The sequence below is a fragment of the Primulina tabacum genome, chromosome 11 (genome assembly GCF_025594145.1).
Source record: "Primulina tabacum isolate GXHZ01 chromosome 11, ASM2559414v2, whole genome shotgun sequence".
Taxonomy (NCBI): domain Eukaryota; kingdom Viridiplantae; phylum Streptophyta; class Magnoliopsida; order Lamiales; family Gesneriaceae; genus Primulina; species Primulina tabacum.
The window spans coordinates 6,648,413-6,675,280 of NC_134560.1; the positions used below are offsets into that span (position 1 = coordinate 6,648,413).

Genomic DNA, 26,868 nt, shown 5'->3' on the forward strand with positions numbered 1-26,868 from the left:
TAATCGGTATGTTAGTTCTATGTACCGAAATTTTCGGTATACCGAAAATCGGATTGACCAATATAGCGGAAATAGATCCGCGAGACCTTCTCACAAGATACATACTATCATATATAATAATTTTCCTCCTTGATATTTATTTAATTTTCTATACTAACATATATTGTAGAATTCTCAAAGAATCGATGCCTGAAAGCGACGGATATTTCAAACATAAAACCTTAATTTTGTCTTCAACCCAAGGAAGCCGCCTCTCGCATAAAAATTAATATGTGGGTCTTGTTTATAGTGTAGAATGTGGCCCGTGATGGTATGGACTATTGGCCCATTACTGAGTGGAGAGTGGTCCACATTTGAACCATATTAAAAGTGGGCTACACAGCAAACTACCAATGACAGGGGTACGAACTTAAAAATGCTCATTTACCTCACAGCCCAATCAGGCATCTCTCTTCAAATTTGTGTGTATATATATATATATATATACCCACACACAGAGTAGGCTATCTATACCGGGTTTAACGAAGTCTTGGGACTCCAAATTTACTGTTTCAAAAGGTGTGTGTGAGAAACAAGTACAGATGCGTTTGTAGGGATATGCCGACCCGGAATAGGGCGAAGAGTCGATAAAATAATTAAAAAGTTAGGTTGCGTTTAGATTGAAGTATTTGAGAATCCACATCTCAAATCCTCTGTATATATTTGGTTCAAAATTATAATGAAAGATTTGATATCCATTTATCTCAACTAAATATATTTTTTTATACTTCAAATTCAAATTCACTCATCAACATAATCATTTGAAATCCTCTTATAAATCCAAATCCTTCCATTCAAAAGTTTTTTGCATACAAATAATTATAAAGTTTGAATTACTTGGGAAAAAAAAATGGAAATACCACCCTTGGTCGGACCCCGCTGCTTACTATGCCCGTGAAGAAAATGGCCCGCTTGCAGTGGTACACAACAAAGGCTATGATATTAGATGAAAATAATATCTTGATCTATAATTTTTGTGTTTTTATCGCCTCTGATAGTTTTATGGAAACTTGGGCATATATATTCTATTTAAAATGTATTATTTATTATTTATTGATCTTCTGAAATGTTTTAATCTCATAAAATATCACTTGTTGTAATAATGAACTCATGCAAAAAAATGGTTAATGTATAAAAATTAGAATGAATTAGTACACAAGTCAGGTGTATCGGAGGAATCTGAGTACCGGATGAGACAGATTTATTTTAAGGACACTGTATTTTATGCTTGTGGTAACTGTATGTTTGAGAAATTTAATAGCAAAATTTTGATGAGATTTTTGTCATTTTATTGTGTTTTCTTCTTTTCTTATCTTTTTTGTGGCAAAAGCTGAAATGTTTGGTCTTGGTAGATTTGATCTTAATCAAAAGAGTTTGTTGGAGCATGTATCATCAATTTGTGGTTTTGCAACATACCCGGCAGAAATTTGAGGAATGACCTCCTCGTAAATCCACTTTTGAAGTCTTAATTTTCTGTTTAAAACCAACCCCTTTCTAATTTTTTTCCTCCAATTTAGTGGACCTTACTATTTGAGTTTCAAATGACTAAAGGAAAAGAAACCAATATACACAATTATAAATCGAGCAAGGATGACATATGTCACAACGATATATAGTTTGGCTTTGTCAACTTTCTTGCCTTCGTGTGGAAATCTCTTGCTTTGGTATAATTTAGTATTTATGTAAATATCAATGGGACTCTTGTTGCTTGCCTATGCAATGAATGACTACTTTCTGGTTTATCTATGTATTTATGTATTTGAAACAACAATTTGATTAGGAAGCAATTTTATGGCTTAAATGACTGGTTTTACTTGTTTTAACTGTACAATGATAAACATGATAATCTTTAATACATTATGTCCTGCTTGTAGGTAGTCTTAAGTAAATAGAAGCCAAATTACCGATAAAAAAGTGAAATTTTAGTAGTAAAATTGTTGACATTGGTGGTTTGATGATAAGCCAGCCATCTTCGTGGGTGCTTTTTGTTTAGTAGTTCATTCTTGAAGAGATAGATGACAGGAAATGTGATCAGAAAAAAACAGCACAAATTCCATGCTATAGAAGTTCAATACATGATCAGCATATCCAGAGGGAACAACAACCAATGAAAGAGCTCTCATCCAGAGGGAACAACAACCAATGGAACAACAACCAGTCGCAGTTCGTTATCCTCATGTACACTTTGATCAGTCCTGGTTTTACTATTCCTTTTCCTTTTGCACTATCGTTCTCTGGATGTGTCTTGTTTCTCACGATCCATACTTGAACATGATGTTTCATTTGTGCTCAGGAGAAATATTACTATTGCAAAATTAATGTTCAGGATGTTTACGCAGTTTCACAATTTCACGGATGTATGCTTGAAGAGTGTCCCTCTGTACCCTCTCCATTTATTCAAATTTCTTATACAATCCGAGATATGCTATATATGAGGGGGGCTATTATGGGTTTTTTGTTCACTTACACGCTGAGTTTCGTCGCAAATTTCCAGTGTTGAGACTCTCTGAAACAAAATTCGGTTTACTTCTCAGAAAGGCATAAAAAATGCAAGAGTGGAAAACAAAAAAATGCAGCTTTTAGTTGTCTGCTTCCGCTTCTCTGTAAAACATTCAGAAAGTTCTTTTTTGTTTTTTTCCCCGTTTTTCTTAGTTTTGTATTCCAAGTGTTTATGTTTCTAATTTGCCCTGAACATCTCTGGAACTATTTGTCCGATAACAAAGTGGAGAAGAAACTAATATTTGATTGGGGTCACAAGAGAGAGCTTTTAGATTTGACTGATCCATCGACACTTATAGGGCTTGTTGAACTGATGCAATGCCGCGTGTCATTCTAATGCAGTTTCATCATTTTTTGAAATTATTATCATAGGTTGAGTATCTTCCACTAGTGTCACCTCTTGAAAATCGGAAGGAAAATGCTATGCATTTTGCTCAGAGGGTGAGTCCTTTGTAATTTTAAAATTGACCATTCTCTCCAGTTTCAATCATTGACCTGTACAAATATGGCAAATTCATACTTCTATTTCAACTTTACTATTCTACTCAATTACTTTTTTGCCAGGCTTACAAAATATATGAGGTTAAATGCAGACTGGTCATGACATCACGAGAGCTCTCAATGTATTACAGACGTCACACTCGTATGGTAACTTGATTGATGCTTTTTTCGAAGGCAGATGAGTTGAAGCAGGTTTTAGTTACTTTTGTTGGTTGCTTGTATAGCCCGGTTGAATCACTCAACTCACTACAATAATGTGTGCCTTATGAAATAACCAAATAAATGGTAGGTTTGTTCAAGGTACTATGCATGACCATTTGCTAGCCTGTTTTTCTCTTGGTTTTTTAAATATAGATGTTAATGCAAGCATTTCCTTTTGCCAGGAAAATCCATCTCTGTATATGGTAGAAATGGAGTGGGTGGAACCAGTAAGTTAGTCTTGCTTCATTCTAGTATGGCGGGCAATTCAATTCTAAGTAGATTAATCTGTCCTTTTTATCTATATTTTAGTTCACCTCGACAAATATGTTTGGCTGTTCACGTGTGATGCTAGCCATAATTTGTCTTCTGACTTCGTGAGGCTTATTGTGCTAAATTTGCTTATATGATGCTTGAAAATAAGATAATTTATTCTTAATCTAGGAATTGGTTCTCGCGATTTTAATGGACGTACTTCGTAGTCATGCCTCATCCAAACTGCCAGTGAATATTCCATTTTTCTTATTTCTGATATAACTGCGGAGGGGATTAATCATGGTGTGACTTTTGTTTCCAGACACTTCATATCTAAGAGCTTTGGAAGCCATGGACTCTTCGGAGACGTTTATATGAATCCAGATCCAAGGTATACTTACACACACACTCACACACACACACACACACACACACACACACACTCATATATATATATATATTTATTTACACTAAATTATGCTACTGTCAAACAAAATTATGCGTTTTTTTTGTTGTTTTGACATTCCTTACAGGAACCTCGGCTTTATACGTACATCGAGACCAAGCAGAATGAAATTTGGCCATAGAAGAAGAAAGAATGATGTACAAGGTAGCAACAACAGCGCCCCAGCTCAAGAAGCACGCTCAGCTGCATGCCAAGAGAGATGAGAGCTCTCGAGACAGAACCGCACCGCACACCTGCGCCACATTCCGCGTGGCGAGGCGTGCAGAAACCTAATTGCAACATACGTCGCACTTACAAAATGAACGAAACCCTAGGTAATCGAGAAGGGAAAAACAAAAGAAAAAAGGACCCATACGAAAAGTGGAGAGAATAGGAGGCGTGAAGCAAGGGACATGAAGAGAAACTCGAAGACGAAGACCGTGTCATCCGGGGACGGAGTCACATATTTGGATTCGAGTGTTCCTTTCTTTTCTCTTCACAGTCTCTTAGTGTTAGCGATGTCGAAAAACATAAATCGTTTTGCCGTTTTGTTGTCATGAACTAACCTATTTAATCTAGATGATGATGTAGTTTGGTCGAATTTATATTTATGAATTGTTGATTTATATGCGTGAATTTCTTCTTGATTAATTTTTTTTTTCGGGATTTTATTGCATTCTATTATTTGATCAATAATTAGACTATTATATTTATTTGAGATCTATCAATCGGGAGTTGAGATTCGAATATATATTGTTAGTGTTTATAGAGTTCGGCATGCCTATAATTCTATCGAACTCATTAAAAGAATAATAGTGCTATTGAATTTATTTACGAGGATATTGAAATCGATATTAGATAATTAATTCATACATTTCACTTGGTAAATGAAGTATGAATATTTGAGAAGTCTTGGGTAGTAAATGTGTTAAATTTATGAATATATGTCAATGATAATTTAATATAGTGAAGACCAAGTGAAATCACATATCTAGATTCTATTCTCATTAATTTTAATTCGTTTGTGTGCTAGAATTAATTTAAGTTCATAATTAATCATCAACATACAATTTAACTTTCTAAATAAAGTTAGAATATTCTAATTACAGTAGTTAATATATTGTTAAATCACACTCCTTGTGACAACGATATATGTGCTTCATCGAGTATTAAATCTTGACACCGTATATTTGCAGCTAACAAAAACTTGCAACAATATTATTTGAAAAACTTGATATGCCGTACCCAATCAGGCCTGTATGTGATGTTAATGATGAAGATGCCACGCTACACATACACAAAGAATAACTTATTAATTAAGTCTAGATTTCAAGCACCATAAAGTTTTAACTTTGACGAGTTATTTTGTTCAAAATTGATAAAAGAGAATCACTCTCCAATGTATTACAAACTCATTTTAAAATTAAATTTTATAAATTTGAAAATTTTCCCATGAGATATACACACTAAAATAAAATGAAAATAAATAAAATGCACACGTTTGAGGCTTATGACAATATAAATTAGCCTATCTACTTTAATAACTAAGTTTATCGATTTCATAATTGTTTAAATCAATATTCAACTTTACTGAAGTTGATTCGCTTTGAATTAATTAAAATTTTCACCTATTTCATTGACTGAAATTGCTCCAAAATTGATATTTGTTTTTCATTTTTTCTTTTATTAAAATGGCTCGAAAAAATCGACTTAAAAGAAACGGCTTGAAACTTGTTTGCTGTCAACCACACGACGCATTTTCTTTGATAACTTTAAATAATTGGATGAAATGTTCCTTAATATCTAATTCATCAAAATATTATCATAAAAATATATGATAGTTATGGAGATTTTTTTAGTTGTTTCACATCGCTTGGATAAAATATTCGAGATTGCATATATGGATTTGGATAATCCTCCTCCATTGAGTTAGCTTTTGTGGTTGAGTTATATCCATATCCCATTATTAACATGGTATCAGAGCTCAGGTTCCACCGTTATGTGTTGGATCTCCATAGTTCGACCACCCGTTCTGCCCATAGTTGAGTCATTTGTAAACTTCACGTTCCAAATATTCATTCCGAGGTGTGAGGGGAGTGCGTTAATTGTCCCACATGAGTTGGATAAAATCCCTGAGAATTGCATATATGGAGTTAGACAATCATCCCTCATTGAGATAATTTTTGAGGTTGAGTTAAGTTCAAGTTTCGATCTTAATATTTTTATTCTTTTATCTAACAAATCTCATTTATACGATTGGATGAATCAATATTCAATTTGAAAATCGTAAATGTAGTCTTTTATGTTTGTCTATTTGCGATTTTAATAATTTATATTATCGGAATTCAACATTAGTCTTTTATCTTCGTTCTTTTCTCAATTTTTTTTCTTATTATGTCTAGTATCAGGTAAGAACTTGTTAAAATTTAATAAAAAATTGTCAAAAAAATTAATATACATAACTAAACTCTATTCTACCGGCAAATACATGCAACTAGTACTTAGCAGGGCCACGGTGAAGGTGAAATGAGCGCTGTCTAAGTCGCATCAACATTATCAAGGATTATGACGCCCGATGCGTTTTCGATATCTCATTGGCTACCTTTTATATGGGATGCTGACCGTTATTTGTAACCTTATACTCTTTTTGGCAGAAAATAATGTAAAAGAATCGAAGATCTGCAATTGGGGGATTGGAGTGTTCATTCTACGAGAAATTGAACTTTAGTCTTCAGCCGTCGATTTTTTTTGTCTTTAGTCTCTGGGTACTTTTTTAGTATCACATTTCCACATGAAGTGTACCACATTTCCACATGAAGTGTACCACATTTTGTATGACATAGTACCACAATTTTGTGGGTAGGGAGTGAACCCAAAGAAATATTTTGATTGGAGATTTTTCACCAACTTCCCCTTCATTTTAAGTAAAATGATTTCATTATTTAATTATTTTTTTAAAAAATAATTAAATAAATAATATATAATTTTTTAAATATATTTTTTAAATTAATAACAGTTCTACTCAATCAATATATTAAATGTAATAATAAAAAAATCAATTAAAAAAATCAATTTGACGACAGAAGATCAATATCTTTATTTGAATAGTATCAGAAATGATATAAACATTTTTTGTAGTAATATTTAATATTTAAATATACTCGTTATGTAATATCTCAGATTCGACGACTGTCTTCAATATACTAAGATAAGTCTTTTCAGCGTGTTTATGTCATCCCTCACACATACTCTAAGAAACTTCACATGTGGTCACCTATTCCAAAATTGATCCAAGTCAAACACGCTTAACTTTGGAGTTCTTATGTGATGAGCTTCCGAAAAAAATGCACATTCTTGATATGAGTAGCACATATCAAATCTTTTAAACACTCATCACCTTAACAGTCTCATACCTGAACAATTTTTGGAATCCATCTCCTTCAATCTTTGCTTGAAAACCTGTCAGGAGTCGCCAACTATCATCCCCCACCATCTTTGGCTCCTGACCTAACACATTACATAACATCAGTAATTTTAAGTAATTATTCACATGTTCATATTTTATTAATTTTAATCATTAATTGGTACAGGTGAGATACTACTTGCTAACCAAAACTCGTGTGGGACCATTTGTAATTTTCAATTCTCTTTCCTATTTCTCTCTCGGTTTTGCCCCTTTTTACGCTCAACACCGTACTCTTCCAGACACACCTGATTCGCTTCTTCCATATCTAGTCCTATATTCTCTTTTTTTTTTTCCAAATTTGTCGCCGACCCTTTTTACCATTCTCATCGATCTTGCCTTTTTTTTCATTCAAAACTTGCAAAAAAGGTACGTACAAAATCAAGAAACCCAACGAAAATTTCAGTAGACTTGCCAGAAACAACATAAATGTCTGCTTAACCATAAATACGGAAACTAAATCTTTAAGTTTGTTCTTGGATTTTGAAGGTGTAGGTGAATTAAAATGGTGAGAGGCAAGACCCAACTCAAACGAATAGAGAACACGACGAGCCGGCAAGCCACCTTCTCTAAGAGAAGAAAAGGGCTGCTCAAAAAGGCTTCTGAACTGTCGGTTCTCTGTGATGCTGATGTTGCTGTCATCATCTTCTCTCCCAGAGGCAAGCTCAATCAATATGCAAGTTCAAGGTCTGCCATTTTATAAATTAATTTGCTTAAATCAAGGTGAATTATGTGAAGCATCTGATCAAATTTATATACGTGTATATATATATATATATATATATTCAAAAAAAAAACATACGAAACAGCTTCTCTGTATTTATTTTTTTGGTAGTTGCAGTGACTCTGCGGCCTCTTTTTTCATGGTACGGCTGACTTTTTTCCCATTATGAAAAGTAGATTTCTCAAAGTCAAAAATATCATGCAAAATATGATAAGAAATATATATGGTCATTTTCTTATGGTAATTTCATGCATTGGTTAATTTGCAGAACGTACAGCAAAAATATTGTCGGAAAAATAATAAGTTTTACTTCTCACAGTGATTTCAGTCTTTTTAATCAAACTCAAGGATCCATATAATATAATTTATTTATCTTGATTGCATTGGGATTGAGTGTTTTTATTGGTTAATAACTAAAATAATCCAGTCCCCTACTTAGTATATTGGTTTCATTTAAAACTTATTGTCATAATTATAGTGAAAATTAATAAATAAGAAATTGATTTGAGTTTATTTTCTTTTAAATATTTAACAACGAAAAATAAATTAAGAATCTGATATTTCAAATAACTCAATCTAAATGCAATCTTATGCTATGCTCTCGACTTGCCTCTTTGTATGTATCATTCTTAGAAATTGATTGCTAAGAATCCTTAAATGATTTTTATCCTGCATTTGATTCACTAATTACTTATTTAATTTTATATTTTACAATATAAAATCAAATGATTTTTCATTCAATAGATGCTCATTGATCATCGTATCAATCGAATCAAACCGTGCTTAAAGAATTATTTATATATATGGCTAGTGGAATTCAACAAAAAAAAAAAAGAAAACGATATTATAATTATCTTTCGGACACGCTTAAGAAGAAAAATAAAAAAATGGGTTTGTATGATAACGATGATCATGTCACGTAGAACTCGAATTTTTTTTTTATGTTCCATCTTTTTTTATTGACATACGAATATTTTAGCATGGAAGAGACCATAGAACGCTACAAAAGGCAAGTTAAGAACACTCAGGATTCCACGAGCCCATTTGTGGACCAGAACGCACAGGTTGAAATCATTTCATTCAATTCTATATATGCTGATTCTTGAATATTTCTTATCCATGTCTGGATAGATATACATTCGAGTCTTTCCGACAACGGTTAAATGTCCCACGTCGGCTGGATTAAGTATTTGAGATTTGTATATATGAACTTGAACAATCCTCTACTTGAGTAAGGATTCGAGGTTGAGTTGGGTCAAGATCAAAATCTTTACATACTATCAGATATCAGTCACATCGTTATGTGTTAAACTTCTCTATGGATTATCCGATAATATCTTTTAAACTTCACGTTCCAGTTGTTCATTCTTAGGCGTGAGAGATGTGTGTTAAATGTCCCACATAGGCTGAATTAAGTCCTTGCGGGTTGTATATATGAACTTGGATAATCTTGTCTCTTGAGCTATCTTTTAAGGTTCATTAGGTATAAGTCTCAATTTTAACAGCAACCGATATTGTAATTATTTAAATTAAATAAAAAGTTGCAGCCATTAAAACATGAGGCGCAAAGAATGTCGAAGAAGATAGAGCAACTTGAAACTTCAAAAAGGTTTGACAAACACTGATCCAAAACCTTTTCTTATCAATTTCTTATATCCTTCCATATATATATATTTTCTTATTTCTCAATAACATTTTTGAATTAAATTTTAATTACACACACAAAAGCACATTTCAGGAAACTCCTTGGGGAAGATTTGGGGAAATGCAGCATTCGAGGATTGCAAAAATTAGAGAGACAGTTGGATCGTAGCATCAGTATCATCCGAGCTCGAAAGGTATGTTATAACCAGCTAATATACCAACGCAAAAGTTTAGATGGCAACTTATATCGTATTTCACGAGGAGTCAAAACTTGTATTATTATCTTGCCGGCTCCTGTGCAATTAATATTGCATCGATGAAGATTCATTCATGCGATAATCGCTTGATTTAATGTTTCCATGTATATATTCAGACGAGCTTATACAGGAACCTGATTGAGCAACTGAAAGAAAAGGTAATTAATTAAGCACTTAGTAGAAGTAGATAAATTATGTTTCATGTTCCATTATGATTAATGCCATCAAGCTTCTTATATTATTTTTCCATATTGGCATTTAATTTCCAGGAGAGAATTCTGGTTGCTGAAAACGCCGTGCTGCGTGAGAAGGTAATCAAAACAATTCGATATATAATATCAGATTATGGTTTGGTTGGTAATTACTATAAAGATATAAATTTATAGCACGGTAAAAGTGATAAATGTAACTATGTTTTTTTTTTAAATGTATACATGTGTTGGGTTAAGCGTGCATGAGTGAGAGTAGTACTTGGATGAGTGACATAAGCTCTCGTATATCATGCTGTTGACATTACGCCGTTTGATCTGGTTAGCTAGGTGGAGCGTAAAAGAGGGACACCATATCTTAACTGGTAAATTGTTGAGAATAAGATCGACAGTAGGGAAAGGGTAGTAGTGTAAAACCAAATATTTGACGCTTTACCAAAAACTATAGCTGATAGTACAACTGTACAACTCAAATTTTTTTAAATCGTAAACATTGCACTCATTGCAATTACTGAGAATTGAATCCATGACATTGATTCTGATATCAATTGTAAGACCGAACACGTACCGTTTTATCAAAAGCTATAAGTGGTAGTAATAGTGCAACCCAATCTTTTCAAACCGTACAACATCCAAAGCGCCATGTATCGATTGCTCTCGCAGCAAGGACAAATTAATGCACCTCAGCTGATAAGAATGATTTCAAAGATATATTAGACAATACTAGCAATAAGGTACGCACTTTCCCGAATTCATGGCTTAACAACCCGACCCATTCGGCATCCAAGTAGGTGCAACCCCTCATATCCACTCGTCGCTTAGTATGGGGCTATACACTGTCATAAGTATAGGAAAATAAAATTACGTTTTGGTTAACAACTATAACTTTTTGTCTAGTAATAAGTACTTGATATGAAGGTTCAATAAAAGAGATTGAATTTTTTAGGACAGGAAAAATGTGGGGGCCCGTGCTTCTGATTAATGTTTAATGACCAAACAAACAGGATTCGTTAATGTAAACAGCGAAAGCGATTAAAAATTTTCCTTTTGGGCCAATAGAAATTTCGGCATGACCTTCCCGTAAGTAGGACATCCCAAAAATTTTCAAACAACACAAACAATATTTATATACTCGAAATAAAGTCATAACATCAATTCACAAACCTATAGCCGCACTGGCCAGGACTAACATATACAGAGCCGACAAGGCTCGCTCACACAACAACAATCCAAAACATCGTAAAAATAACAGTACAGCTACACAGGGTATTCCCTGGCAAAAGTATGACTCTATAATATAATATCTGGGAACTCTCAATCACAATCCAACTACTGGGCACCGCTACCTGACGCTCCACCAGACGCGTCAAATCCTCCTGGATAATCTGCTATGGCATCAAAAACAACCAATGCAAAAACAGAAAAAAGGGTCAGGCCCCAGTACGACGAACCAGTAAAATTTTGACAATTATAACTGACGTGAAATAAAATCAAGTAAAATGCAATGAAATGCAATGCAATGCGTGTCGGTAACAACGAAATAACAGATACCAAAACAGAGTCCAAATGAAAAGCATCAGCAACAGGAATAGTGGCCACCCGTGCCAGGAATGCAGCAACGTAATATCATGCCGCCGCTCATCCATGCACGTAGCATCTCAGTCCTCGAGCAGTCATCAGGAGTGTGCTAATCCTATCACTCGTTCCATCGATAAGATGTCAGGAGTGATCTATCCTATCACTCGCTCTATAGATGACGCAACAGCTCAACAGATCAGCAATGATAGCAATCAACGGAATCAAAGCTCGAAATTCTATGCACCAATAGTATCAACTCAAATAAATGCAAGAATGCAATCATGTATTCACAGAAGCACATAAAGCACGCCACAACTCATTACAAAATACTTAACGTCATTCAACATCGCTATAGACGTCATAATAAAATAGTTCATGCGTACCTCAACTGAATACTTAATTTACCACTGAAATTTCTTAAGGATTTCTCGAATAATCCAATCATGTGGCAAATAATACATTTCTATCAAGTTCCATTTATTTTTCCAATATTTGATAATTTAGCCTAAAATTCCAAAAATCCATAATTTAGGCTTTACAATTTCTAAAATTAATATATGTCAATTATATAGCATCTAAACATCTAATTATTGAACAATAAAATTCGAAAACCAATTACATAAATCTGAATTTTCGAATTTAATCCAAATAAATTACGAAAATATGATAGATACCTCTAATTAGCTCCGATATAGCACATACAATCAATAATACAATATATATTAATTGTTGGAACGCAAATGAATTAAAATACCCAAAATTCGAAACTCTAAAATCTGAATTATACCTCTGAAAGTTTCGAATCTTATTCTAAGCTTCGAATTCAAGCTTCAAACAACCTAAATCAAGGTTTCCTCTTGATTTTCCGGCGAAAACAGGCGGCGGTCTCCGACGGGTTTCCAGGAGTCGCGATTTTTCCTAGCAAAAAGGGTATCACTAGATAGCCCTTGTCAAGAGGATTCCGAAACTATGCTTACTTTCGAAAAATTAGCACCGACGGCAAAGATACGGCCGATCAAAGTAACGAGAATTTGTTGAATAAAAAAAATGAAACTTGCTGCAGAAAGTTACGGGAGAGAGAGTGGAAAAATTGATAATTATCATTTCTTTTTTTTTTTTTAACTTAATTACTAAATTTGGGCTGGGCTTGGGGTTTTTGTTTGGGCTTGGGGAAATGGGCTCTCACATTCTCCCCTACTAATAAAAAATTTCGTTCTCGAATTCTACCATGCACTACATTTATACAAAAGTGGTTTATAAACTTTTACTACTGATAGTACATAGGGAAATCAGATACATGGAATAATTTATTACATTTTCAAACAAATGAGGCCATTCCTGAGGCATATTAGCCTCTAATTCCCATGTAGCTTCTTCTCTCCCATGTCTACTCCATTGCACCATAACCAGTGGAATCGTCTTATTCCTCAGTTGATTTTCTTTACGATCAAGGATTTGCACTGGATGTTTAACATAGCTAAGGGAACTATCCAACTCCACCTCATCAGTCCTCAAGACATGAGAAGGATCTGGCTCGTACTTTCGTAACATAGATACATGAAACACATCATGTATCGCAGACGAACTCTGCGGCAAGTCCAAACGATAAGCCAAAGTACCAATCCTCTCAACAATCGCATATGGACCAATATAACGCGGAGCTAGATTACCTTTGCGCCCCAATCTCATAGTACCACGAAACGGTGATATTTTTAAGAAAACCTGATCGCCAACCTAAAATTATAAAGGTCTACGTCTTTTACTAGCATAGCTGGCTTGACGATCTTGCGCTACTTTCATTCTTTTCCTGATCATTTCAACCTTTTTCTTTCATTTCTTGAATAAATTCTGGCATTGACACCTGTCGTTCTCCTACATCTTCCCAGCATATCAGAGATCTACATTTTCTGCCGTACAGAGCTTCAAATGGTGCCATCCCGATGTTTACTTGGAAGCTGTTATTGTAATGGAATTCAACAAGTGACAAAGATTCATGCCAACCACCACTAAAATCCATCACAACTGCTCGTAGCGTTGCCTCGAGTGTCTGAATGGTCCTTTCTGACTGACCATCTGTCTGTGGGTGATATGCAGTGCTCATTGCCAACTTTGAACCAAATGCTGATTGCAAACTGCCCCAAAACTTCGAAGCAAACCTGGGATCATGATCTGACACTATGGTTACAGGCACACCATGCAATCTCATTACATGATCAATGTACATTTTCGCCATTTTCTTATAAGTACAAGTACGATCATAAGGAATAAAATGGGCTGATTTAGACAATCTATCCACAATCACCCAAATCGCATCATAGCCACGATTAGAACGAGGTAGGTGTGTCACAAAATCCATAGCAATGTGCTCCCAATTCAACTGTGGCACTTCAAGACTATGTAACATACCACCAGGTCTCATTCTCTCAGCTTTAACTTGTTGGCACGTCAAACATCTAGCCACAAAGTCAGAAATCTCTTTCTTAATACCTTCCCACCAGCAATGAGATTTCAAGATATGATACATCTTTCTGATTCCAGGATGAACACTGTGTCGATTACAATGAGCTTCTCGAAGTATAGCTTCTTTTAAGTCTATCAAATTCGGAACCACAAGTCTACCATTATAGCGCAGACATCCATATGAAGCAACATTGAACTTGTCTGATTGACCTGTCTGAGTCAATTCTTTCAATCTATGAATATGCGGATCAGTTCTTTGTGCTGTTTTGATTTTAGAAACAATATGTGGTTCAACATGAATAGATGAAACTATAAAGTAGTCGCCCCTGGACTGTTAAGTCCATCCCGAAGTTCTCAAATGCTCATGAACTTTTGAAATAGTCAAAGATGCCAACATTTTAGGCTGAACCTTTCTGCTCAGAGCATCTGCAACTTGATTCATTCGTCCTGGTTGGTACTGAATCTCACAATCAAAGTCCTTAAGCAATTCCAACCATCGACGCTGTCTTATATTCAAGTCGGACTGTGTGAAAAGATACTCCAGACTCTTGTGATCAGAATAAATCACAAATTGTTCTCCGTACAGATAATGACGCCATATCTTTAATGCAAATACAATGGCAGCTAACTCTAAATTATGAACTGGATATCGAGTCTCATGTGGCTTAAACTGACGAGATGCATACGCAATCACTCGTCCATTTTGCATCAAAACACAACCCAGTCCATTTAGAGAAGCATCTGTACAAACAACAAATCCACCTGAGCCTGAAGGCAAGGCTAGCACTGGAGCTGTAGTCAACTTTTCTTTTAAAGTCCGGAAACTAGACTCACATTCCGCAGTCCATACAAACGTCGATCTTTCTGTGTCAACTAGGGTCATAGGCCTAGCTATTCTAGAAAATCCCTCAATGAAACGCCTATAATACCCAGCTAATCCCAAAAAGCTTCGAATTTCAGACACATTTGTTGATTTAGGCCAATTAATAACAGCTTCAACTTTACTAGGATCAACAGATACTCCTTGTGCAGATATAACATGGCCTAAAAATAAAACTATATCCAACTAGAACTCACACTTAGAAAATTTGGCATACAATTGCGCTTCTCTGAGTGTTTGGAGAACTAATTTCAAATGTTCTTCGTGCTCTTTCTTTGACTTGGAATAAATCAAGATGTCATCAATGAAAACGATAACGAATTTATCTATGAATTTCCGGAATACACGATTCATTAAAACCATAAAAACCGCTGGAGCATTAGTCAAACCAAACGGCACGACTAGGAATTCATAATGTCCATAACGTGTCCGAAATGCTGTCTTAGGAACATCTTCCTCTCGGACTCTAAGCTGATGGTATCCGGAACGAAGATCAATCTTGGAATACACAGGAGTACCCTGCAACTGATCAAATAAGTCATCAATACGCGGCAGAGGATACTTATTTTTCACAGTAGCACGGTTCAACTGCCGATAATCGACGCACATTCTCATAGTTTCGTCTTTCTTCTTTAAAAACAATACTGGAGCTCCCCAAGGCGACATACTGGTTCTGATATATTCTTTATCCAGTAAATCCTGTAGATGTTTCCTGAGTTCTTTCAACTCCGTTGGAGCTAAACGATATGGTGCTCTAGAAATAGGATTCGTCCCTGACATCAATTCAATGCTAAGATCTATTTCCCTTTGAGGTGGAAAACCTGGAATCTCATCAGAAAATACATCTGAAAAATCCTTGACAACGGGAATGTCTGAAACTTTCAATCGTTCTTCCCGTGTTGCATCAAGAGCATAGATAAAAAATCCTTCATTGCCGATTGACAACAACCTGAACATTTCCATTGCAGATACTAATGGAATTCGAGACTGTGAATCATAACCATAAAAATTCCTTTTGTTGCCATCATACGGTCTAAATCTGACAACTCCATGGAAACAATCCACAGTGGCTCGATAATTCGTCAACACATCCATACCCAGAATACAGTCAAAATCAGTCATGGCTAATTTGATTAGATTTGTTATCATCATATTACCCTCAAATCTAATCACACAGTTCAAAACTATCTCACGGGACATCAAATATACACCGGCAGGAGTAGCAACTGACACAGTATCCAACAAAGGAATACTAGCAATCTCATGCTCATCAACAAATGCAGCAGATAAAAATGAATGAGATGCTCCTGTGTCTATCAATATGCGTGCAGGATAGTAAAAAACATAACAAATACATGCAATCACTCCTCCTAGTGCATCCTGAGCCTGGTCCTGAGTCAAAGCATGGACTTGGGCTTGCTGTGGCCCGGGAAATGGCTGCTGAATAGGACCTCTGGGAGGTGGGTAACTAGACTGCTGAAATGATTGGGTAGGAGCATATGGTCTAAAGACTGGTCCACGGGGAACTTGACCAAACTGTTGTGGCTGGAACTGCTGTCTCCCTGCATTAGGACATACTCTGGCGTAATGTCCAATCTGATCACAAATATGACAAGTCCCCTGAACTCCTACACATTGGGAACTAAAATGTTGACCACCACATCGGTCACAATGCACAGTGCTAGACGACCCAACAGAACCTCCCCCTCGTGCACTGCCTGAACTGGAGGAGCTGGATTGAGACTTCTTCTTGAATTGCTTTCTTTTTGCCTTGTACCTCTGCTGTTTGGGTTGTTGGTATGATTGTACAGGCTGATATGGAGGTAAATCCACTGGCATTGACATATTACTCCAAGATCCCTGAGAAACAGATGATCGACCTGGCTGTGGGTCTCCTCGGAGCAAACTTGCTTCAATTTTCTTCGCCTTTTCCACTGCTTGAATATACGTATTATGCGATCCAGTCATTACCAAAGTATGAACAGTCCACTGCAACCCGTGTAGAAAACGTGATAGTTTAGCCTGATCATTCCTTGCAACATGTGGAACATAGGGCAAAAGAGCAGAAAACTGTGAAGCATATTCCACCAGTGATTTATTGCCCTGCACCAACTGATTGAACTCTTCTTCTTTAGCAGCATAATATGATGGTGGTGCATATTCTTGGGTAAAGTGAGCACGAAAAGCATCTCAAGTAATAATTTCACCAGAGTCCTTCATTGCTTCCTCTGTGGCTTCCCACCAGAGTTGTGCTCGGTCTTTAATTTGGTAGATGGCAAGCTTCAATCTAATATCTTGGGAATACTCCAACAAATTAAATAGATGATTTATACTTTTCAGCCAGCCTGCTGCTTTTTTCTCCGCTCTCGTTGCCAAATAATTTTGGAGGACGTAATTCTTGGAACTGAGAAATTATTAACTGCATTCCTCCAACTTTCTGTGTCAGCTGTTCCACTTCTTGCTCAATCGCTACCTGTCTAGCTCCAGGTCTTTCAGGTCGAGGAGGTTCTTGGTTCACTTCTTCTTCAGCATTCTGAGTGACTTGTCCTCGAGGTCGACCACGTCTACCTCTAATGACATCTGCAAGTCCTCGAACATTTTGCGCCTCAGATTCTTGCGCTATTTCTTTTCTTTTTCTACCTCTTCCTTCAGGTGTCATTCTACAAAACACGAGGATTAAATCCACAGGTAGATAACAGGTAAAAGAAAGTTATAGGAAATTTCTAGACTACATACCATGCCTAATCAGCTAGTCGTTCTAAAGCAGGTAAATTCAAGCAAATCACACCAAATAATTCAAATAAGAGCAAATAGTCAAACACATTCACAATCGTGTTATTTGTGTCTAGACTCAAGTGCCCTAGACTCGAATTCGAGCATATCCCAGTTAGGCTCTTATACCAACTGTGGGGGCCCGTGCTCCTGATTAACGTTTAATGACCAAACAAACAGGATTCGTTAATGTAAACAGCGAAAGCGATTAAAAATTTTTCTTTTGGGCCAATAGAAATTTTGGCATGACCTTCCCGTAAGTAGGACATCCCAAAAATTTCCAAACAACACAAACAACATTTATATACTCGAAATAAAGTCATAACATCAATTCACAAACCTATAGCCGCACTGGCCAGGACTAACATATACAGAGCCGACAAGGCTCGCTCAAACAACAACAATCCAAAACATCGTAAAAATAACAGTACAACTACACAGGGCATTCCCTGGCAAAAGTATGACTCCGTAATATAATATCTGGGACTCTCAATCACAATCCAACTACTGGGCACCGCCACCTGATACTTCACCAGACGCGTCAAATCCTCCTGAATAATCTGCTATGTCATCAAAACAACCACAACATAAACAGAAAAGAGGGTCAGGCCCCAGTACGATGAACCAGTAAAATTATGACAATTATAACTGACGTGAAATAAAATCAAGTAAAATGCAATGAAATGTAATGCAATGCGTGTCGGTAACAACGAAATAACGGATACCAAAACAGAGTCCAAATGAAAAGCATCAGCAACAGGAATAGTGGCCACCCGTGCCAGGAATGCAGCAACGTAATATTATGCCGCCGCTCGTCCATGCACGTAGCATCGAGGGTCCGGTAGCGACCCGGTCAGTCCTCGAGCAGTCATCAGGAGTGTGCTAATCCTATCACTCGTTCCATCGATAAGATGTCAGGAGTGATCTATCATATCACTCGCTCCATAGATGACGTAACAGCTCAACAGATCAGCAATGATAGCAATCAAAGGAGTCAAGGCTCGAAATGCTATGCACCAATAATATCAACTCAAATAAATGCATGAATATAATTACGTATTCACAGAAGCACATAAAGCACGCCACAACTCATTACAAAATACTTAACGTCATTCAACATCGCTATAGACGTTATAATAAAATAGTTCATGCGTACCTCAACTGAATACTTAATTTACCATTGAAATTTTTTAAGGATTTCTCGAATAATCCAATCATGTGGCAAATAATACATTTCATAACAAGTTCCATTTATTTTTCCAATATTTGATAATTTAGCCTAAAATTCCAAAAATCCATAATTTAGGGTTTACAATTTCTAAAATTAATATATATCAATTCTATAGCATCTAAACATCTAATTATTGAACACTAAAATTCGAAAACCCAATTACATAAATCTGAATTTTCGAATTTAATCCAAATAAATTACGAAAATTTGATAGATACCTCTAATTAACTCCGATATAGCACCTACAATCAATAATACAATATATATTAATTGTTGGAACTCAAATGAATTAAAATACCCAAAATTCGAAACCCTAAAATCTGAATTATACATCTGAAAGTTTCGAATCTTGTTCTAAGCTTCGAATTCAAGCTTCAAACAACCTAAATCAAGGTTTCCTCTTGATTTTCCGGCGAAAACAGGCGGCGGTCTCCGACGGGTTTCCAGGAGTCGCGATTTTTCCTAGCAAAAAGGGTATCACTAGATAGCCCTTGTCAAGAGGATTCCGAAACTATGCTTACTTTCGAAAAATGAGCACCGACGGCAAAGATACGGCCGATCAAAGTAACGAGAATTTGTTGAAGCAAAAAAAATGAAACTTGCTGCAGAAAGTTACGGGAGAGAGTGGAAAAATTGATAATTATCATTTCTTTTCTTTTTTTTTTAACTTAATTACTAAATTTCGGTCGGGCTTGGGGTTTTTGTTTGGGCTTAGGGAAATGGGCTCTCACAAAAAAATAAAAATGCATGGAAATGAAATACGTCACAAAATTAGTTAAACTCATATACTATGCTAAAAATATCATTCATTGCCACCTTGCAAGTTTCATGCAATTATTGCTAACAATATTTTCCTTGGCCGTTGCTTGCCGGTCGTGGTAATAATACTAGGTAGTGAATCTATAAATATTGTTACAGCTTAGACTCGATCCGCATCAAATATCCAATGAGGATAATGCAACGGTTTCTATTGTGGAGACTGCCTTTTCTATCGGCCTGCCTCAGATTCTAAATTATACGCTCTTCCTCCAACAGTGATTCGTGATCATGCGAGTAATTACAACATTTATGGCTGATATGCACTTCCCTGTGCATGTCCATTTCGCGGGCCTGACCTATCGGTTGTCGCTTCCATTAAGCCAATGTTTAATTATACTCGATTTAAGATACATTTTCTGCCAATTATTTTTTGCGTTTTTTAGCCCCGACTTGATGTGCTGCGATATCAGGTTGAGTTAACGTTCATATGTTTTCTGCAAATTGTTGCTGCGATCATATTATTTTACTGTTAATGTTGGAAATAAAGAAAGTTGAGTCGACTATTATTTTACACCTGAAGTGATCTCATATCAATATTGCATGTATGGAAAATTACCTTCTCTCCAAGTATACAGACTGACGAGCCAAGAAAAAATTGTTATAATATATTATTGTTAGCTCTCAAGCGTAGATTAGTTATTTTATTCTTTTTTTGTTTACCCTAGCTATATAAACATAATTCTATGTATTCTTTATTTAGTTTGACAATACTGCGACTTGAGTTTTTCGCTCACTTTCTATTTCTTCAAAAATCAATACTAAATTATTCAAATAGTGAAAGTCAAGTCCCTGAGTTACACAAATGAATGCAAATCTTTCAAAAAAATAGGCTTTAATTAAAATTTCTAGATGAAAATTTGTTCTGGTTGATAATGGTGATTCTCAATATTAGTAATTAAAATATTTATTTATTTATAAACGTAGTAAACATTATTAACTTTTTCTTTTAAAAAAAATTATTTGTGACATATTCAATTTTGACGTGCAATTACATTTTCGCGCATAATAACACCAAATTATAATATAAGAAGATAATATAACAATCCAATATATTATAAAATCACTAATTAATATAACATCAGATAACACACATTAGTTAGATAGACCAGTAAATTAATACCTATTAGATTAACATTAATATGATTTTGTTAATTGTAATTTTTTTATGTCAAAGTACGTTAATTAACTCATTTGACTAAAAAAACCAAATGTCTTCAAATCATAGTTACTATTAGGATATAATGTTTATCATTAGACAAAAACTATAACTATTAGCAAATACACAACTCTATTTTCTTATATTTGTCTCTGCGTAGAATCTCATACTAAGTGACAGAAGAATATGAGGGCTCACACCTACTTGGGTACCAATCGGTAGTGTTGTTGGTCTTATGAGTCCGAAGAAGTGCGTGTCTCACATTTGGCGGTGTCTCTACTAGAGATCGATCTTACCTATTAAGGTTTGACATTCTTCTTTTATGTCTCACCCAACCAACCAAATCATACAGAAACATCAACAGCTTGATGCACGAGAGCTTCCAAAAAGGTCGCTCATCCAGATACTTTTTTCATTTAAGCACACTTAACCAACAATTACCTCATAATTATATAGAATGCAATAAATTACCCATATCTACTAATATTTATTTAAGTTAAAGTTATAAATTCAAACTATGTATCATTTAAATCTGAACTATTATTATTTTTAAAATTTTGAGTTGTTAATGAATTCAAGTAAATTATTATTTTAATGCAATAAAGTATTTATATATTAAAGTAAAAAAATCGTAAATAACAATTATTAGTAAGAAAATTGAACTCCAATATCTTAAGAAAATAGCTTGTTTTGTTTTCCTCTATTTTTTTGCAGCCAACAATCTGATAGCACGTCGACCACATTGGCTAAGAACCTCAACAATGACTGCACATCTATAGTTTTTGTAGTATCAAGCAACTTTTTTATCCCGAATTTTTGAAGAAACGTCGTATTATCATGACAGCGTAATGCAAGTGCGTGCACGTTTTTTGAATTAAAATTATGTAAATTTTAACCAACGTAACCCTTTGTTAATTATTTTGACTTAAAAGAATTTTAAAAGAAATTTATCAATCACGACATCAAAATGAATTTCCTCATTGTTTTGATATTCTCGATGATTTTTTTTTTGTTTCGATTGATATTTTATACAAACATTTTTATCATTTTACTTTCAAATTATTAATAATTTGGGTCGTATAGTTTACTACTGAAAACTTTTTATAACAACAATTTACTCATAAACAACATATTAGTTAAACCACATTGATGCATCTTTTCCATGTTAAAAAAAAAATTACATTCACGAGTGACTTTAATTAAATGCTGCAACTCAATCGGCAAGGGGGACGGGGTAAATTCGAATACTGTAAATATGGTTAAACGATTTGATGATTTTCCTGATATTATCTTTTCCTTGTTGATTTGATTGAGTATAATATATTTTGTTTTTCTAGATAATGAAATAATTATGCAAATATTATCATGATATGATATTAATCTTCAATAGGAGTTTTGTTCCTAATAAAACTTTTATTTTCTTTGTTCAATAGGTTTCCTTGTAGAGATAAACTCGAAGGGTGAGAAAGTCTATATATAAGAGAAACAAGGACATTATTAAAGGCTCTCCCTTTCGATCAATAATACACGCACTTGTGCACGTTGTGGATTTCAGAGAAATATTTCTTCAAAGGACGTGCTGTTTTGAAGAGTGTTGTTGCTCGTGCTGTCGTAATTGTTGGAGACATTTCAGACAACACGCGTGCAAGTGTTGACAGAAGATTGTTTCGTTGCTCCAAGCTTTTGGCATCACATTCTTGCTTTCTTATTTATGTTTTCGTGTTATTAGTCGGTTTTAGAAAGCTATTTATTTTCTCAACGTGTTGAGGAAATTGATTTTAGTCATAATCAGTAGTGATTGGTTTTTATAAACGTTTTGGTTTTCTAGTGATTAATTTTTTTCCTGAGGCACCGCGTCTTGTCCATATATTTATTTAAAGTCAATTTGTGTTACAAACGTTAATATTCCGTTGCATGTTATCTTAAATGTTGTAACATTTAGCACAATAATTAATTATGATAAAACACAAATTTATAATCTTACGATACTGTTGTTATATAAGCTCACATCTATAAAGCATTTATACCTTACACGATTCATGGATTGATCCACTCATCCTCTACCGATGCGCTTCCCTTGCTTTTGTTCCATCTCCATTAATCTACAGCTCTGAATCCATCCTGTTCCCCACCGCGGTTCAAGAAAGAGAATCGAATTTGACTCTAGAATATGAAAAAGAAACAAAGGAAATCATCAGCAATTCCTAAAACCACGCATGCATAGAGCTCGGACATCCGAAGTCCAGTGGATTCAAGAAACAAGTATATTTCGCATCAACACTTCTAAAACGAAGCTCCAAATAAAACAAGACTCATTTCAATTGAATAAAAGTGAATGAAAAAACAAATCATTGTTTTCCTGCTTTTGAGTTTGACATGAGAAGACAAGCAGTCATCGAATGAACATTACATGAGAGGTATTAATCATGCATGAAAACCGAGATATAAGCCCCACAACTCAAAAAATCAAGAGGACATTAGTGAGAAGGCGAGTAGTCGTCTGGATGAGCATTTAATGAGAGATATTAATCTTGCATGAAAACCGAGATAAGGCCCCACAACCCAAAAAATCAGGAGGACTAGTAATAACAAAATAATAAATAATTTAATTATATATATATATATATATATATATATATATAAAAAATTGATCACAGTAAAATCTACTGTGATTATCTAGTGAAATATATATTATGTCTTTTGAGAGTGGATTATTAAAAATACACAATTTTTTGTTCTATTTATCTCAAATATGAGATATAAGAAAACAATCATATCTGAGTTTGGATCATATGATTAGCTAAAAGAATTTTTTTTGGGGGAAAATCCAATGTTTGCCAGATGTGTTTGATAAGGGAAATGTCGATGATTCATGTAACATACGATATGGAGTAATACTTACTCATCTGCAATACATGATGGAGTGTTGCTTAAAGCGAAGAGACCAACCGACGTCCAAAAGCATAGTGTTTTCAAGCAACACTACACGATCTTGACGAGTTGATGTACACTCTTCTATATATTCTCTCACTTGAATTGATTTGTATAAATTGGACTATGACCATCTCATCAATGCAAAAATAAGATTTAACGAAAAAAACTCATGTGAAATCGTCTCATGAATTAATTTGGTTAGTCAGAGCTCTTATCTGATTCGATTAATGAAAAATATTATTTTTTAAATCAAAATTATTACATTTCATTTTAGGTATGGATCGGTCAATAGATCTCCCGAATATAAATTTGTGAGATTTTCTCACATGAGATCTACTCAAGTTTTGTTGCAATATTTTTTCGTATTTTGGACTTTTAGTCGTTTTATTTGTTAGAGCTTGAAAGGAATATAATTTATTTCTTAATTACATTTTCATTTTTGATAATGTTATGCATATAAAATTATAGAGTTTTGTCTTTCTAGACCTTTGAGATATTTGATAAACTCTAGATATGGTAAATTTATTTAAAATAGCTTATTTCATAATGAAACTCTTATTTTCATATTTTGTAAGATTCTACTAAAGAATAAACTCTATGAAAAAGAAAACTTATAAACAATCAAATATGATAAAAACTTGTATGAGACGATCTCATGGGTCGTATTTTGTGAGACGAATATCTTATTTGGGTCATCCATGAAAAAATATTACTTTTTATGCTAAAAGTATTATTTTTTATTGTGAATATTGGTAGGGTTGACCCGTCTCACAGATAAAGATTCGTGAGATCGTTTCACAAGATACCTACTCATCAAATATAGATGTTGAGATCAATCGATGAAGCAGAGATTTTAAGATGCCACAGGAGATCAAGCACGTATATCGGTAATTTAATATAGATCAGCCAAGACACATTGAAGTATTGTCATGGAGCGTTGAAGACATTTATGTATAACATCTAATCACTATTGATAAGAGTAGTGTTAATCAAAGAGGATTTTAGCTTCACAAACACTGCATCTGTAGTTTTGATTATTTGGTTTGATAAGTGTTTTGGATGCACTTTTCTCTCTAAATTTGTTAAGGAAGTTGGCTTTTCTTTATTAACTAGTATTGATTTTGTAAAATGACAAGTTTTTTTAGTGAATCGTTTGCCCCGAGGCAACACACAAGTGTGTACACTTGAGCATGATCAATTATGTTTTATTTTATTCATCAAAGATTACTTGTGTGATAAATAATATTATTTCGATGCATGTTGTGTTAAAATATTAAAACACTGGACACAACACCTATATATGATTTACGCAATTTTCATCTATTTAATATTTTTATGTCAAACAACTCTTTCAATTGGTATCAAGAGCGAGAATTGACGTTTACTAAGTGAGATTCTGGTTAATTTTGTTTGAACATAAAAAGTACTATGGACATGTCAGTTGTTAACATCGCCGTACTTCGACCAACAGTTTTAGATGGATCAAACTACTCCTTTTGTAAAGTCAAAATGAAGGTCTACATAAAATTTATTGAAGAAAGAGAATGACAATGTGTTTAAATGGTTGGAATCCACGAAAGACTGTTGATAAATATGGTGACAGTTTGATTAAACTAGAAAGTGCATGGACAATCGGTGAAGTTCATCTTTCGAACTTAAACTCAAAGGCACTCGATGTTATATTCACGTCTGTTGACATAAATATTTTTAGTCTAATCACTAATTATGTCTCTGTCAAAGATGCATAAGAAATCCTTCAAAAACAATGTGAAAGATCTGAAGTGTGCAAAGAGCCAAATGGAGAATTCTAACAACCAAATTTGAAAATTTGAAAATGGAAGAAACATAGTTTATTATTGCTCATGATCTTCGACTGCGTGATATTGTAAATGAAGCTTTTAGTCTTGGTAATTCGATTTTTAACATCAAGATATGTGCAATCGACGAAGCCAAAGACACCACCAAGCTTGGTATAGATGATCTGAAAAGTTCTCTCAGAACCTTTGGGTTAAATTTGGATTTACAGAAGAAAGACAAAAGAAAGACCACTGCATTCCAAGTCTCAAATGATTCTTACAATGAACTATTTCAACTGTCTCGAGAAGTCAACAAGTCTGGTCTGTGTGAAGACTCTATCTCACTGATTACAAAGAAATTTGGAGATTACATAAAGAAGATTAGAGACAAGAAAAAATCGGGCCAACAGCTTAAAATTCCTAGCATAATTGCTCCAGAGAAAATTCAAAGGATTGCACCTACTCAAGGACTATTTCGGCAAGGAATGATGGAAAGATTCATTCAGATGTCAAAAGACTAGACTCGGTTCAATTCAGAAAGTGTTCAACTTCGGACATTATGATAATGAATGCCCCAACAGACTCCGCGCCAAAAGAACGTATGTTACTGCGGTGTCGAACCGGGGCAACAACTAACTTATTAGAGCGGTGATGACAACATTTACCACCGGTTTGTTCTTCCGCTTTAATTGGTCCTAGCAACGGTGGCAACAAGTGCGCTTGTTAAGACGTTGCAATATTTGTAGGAGCGGTGGCAAACCGTGCCTACAGGTCAAATAAACCGATCCGATAGCTTCTTTTTTTGTAGTGATTGGTTTTGTAAAATGACAAGTTTTTCTAAGCCCTGAGACAACATACAAGCGTGTATTTGTGCATGATTAATTATGTTTTATTTTATTAATAAATTAATTGTGTGATAAATTATATTATTCCGCTGCATGTTGTATTAGCGTGTTACAATACTAGACACAACACTAGACACAACACCTAAATTTGATTCACATCATC

The 26,868-nt window shown here is 34.6% G+C and overlaps 1 protein-coding gene and 1 long non-coding RNA gene across 4 annotated transcripts; one reads left to right on the top strand and one right to left on the bottom strand.

Moving 5' to 3' along the window:
• Window positions 1-7,596: 7,596 nt before the first annotated feature.
• Window positions 7,597-20,491, top strand: LOC142519087 (MADS-box protein SOC1-like). 3 transcript variants are annotated; one of them, XM_075621991.1, is made up of 8 exons: window positions 7,597-7,773; window positions 7,890-8,087; window positions 9,104-9,188; window positions 9,666-9,733; window positions 9,863-9,962; window positions 10,142-10,183; window positions 10,295-10,336; window positions 20,074-20,491. In XM_075621991.1, exons 2-8 carry the CDS (start codon window positions 7,906-7,908, stop codon window positions 20,191-20,193), a joined length of 639 nt encoding a protein of 212 aa, XP_075478106.1. In that variant the 5' UTR covers window positions 7,597-7,773; window positions 7,890-7,905; the 3' UTR covers window positions 20,194-20,491. The 3 variants fall into 3 exon arrangements, with proteins under 3 accessions (XP_075478106.1, XP_075478105.1, XP_075478107.1); XM_075621990.1 differs by having other exon boundaries at window positions 7,600-7,769; XM_075621992.1 differs by having other exon boundaries at window positions 7,602-7,769; window positions 9,672-9,733.
• On the bottom strand, window positions 11,336-12,935 carry LOC142519088 (uncharacterized). The gene is made up of 2 exons (XR_012813703.1): window positions 11,786-12,935; window positions 11,336-11,619 (listed from the first exon to the last, which is right to left on the bottom strand). It is a non-coding gene; the product is annotated as an uncharacterized LOC142519088 (long non-coding RNA).
• Window positions 20,492-26,868: the final 6,377 nt, after the last annotated feature.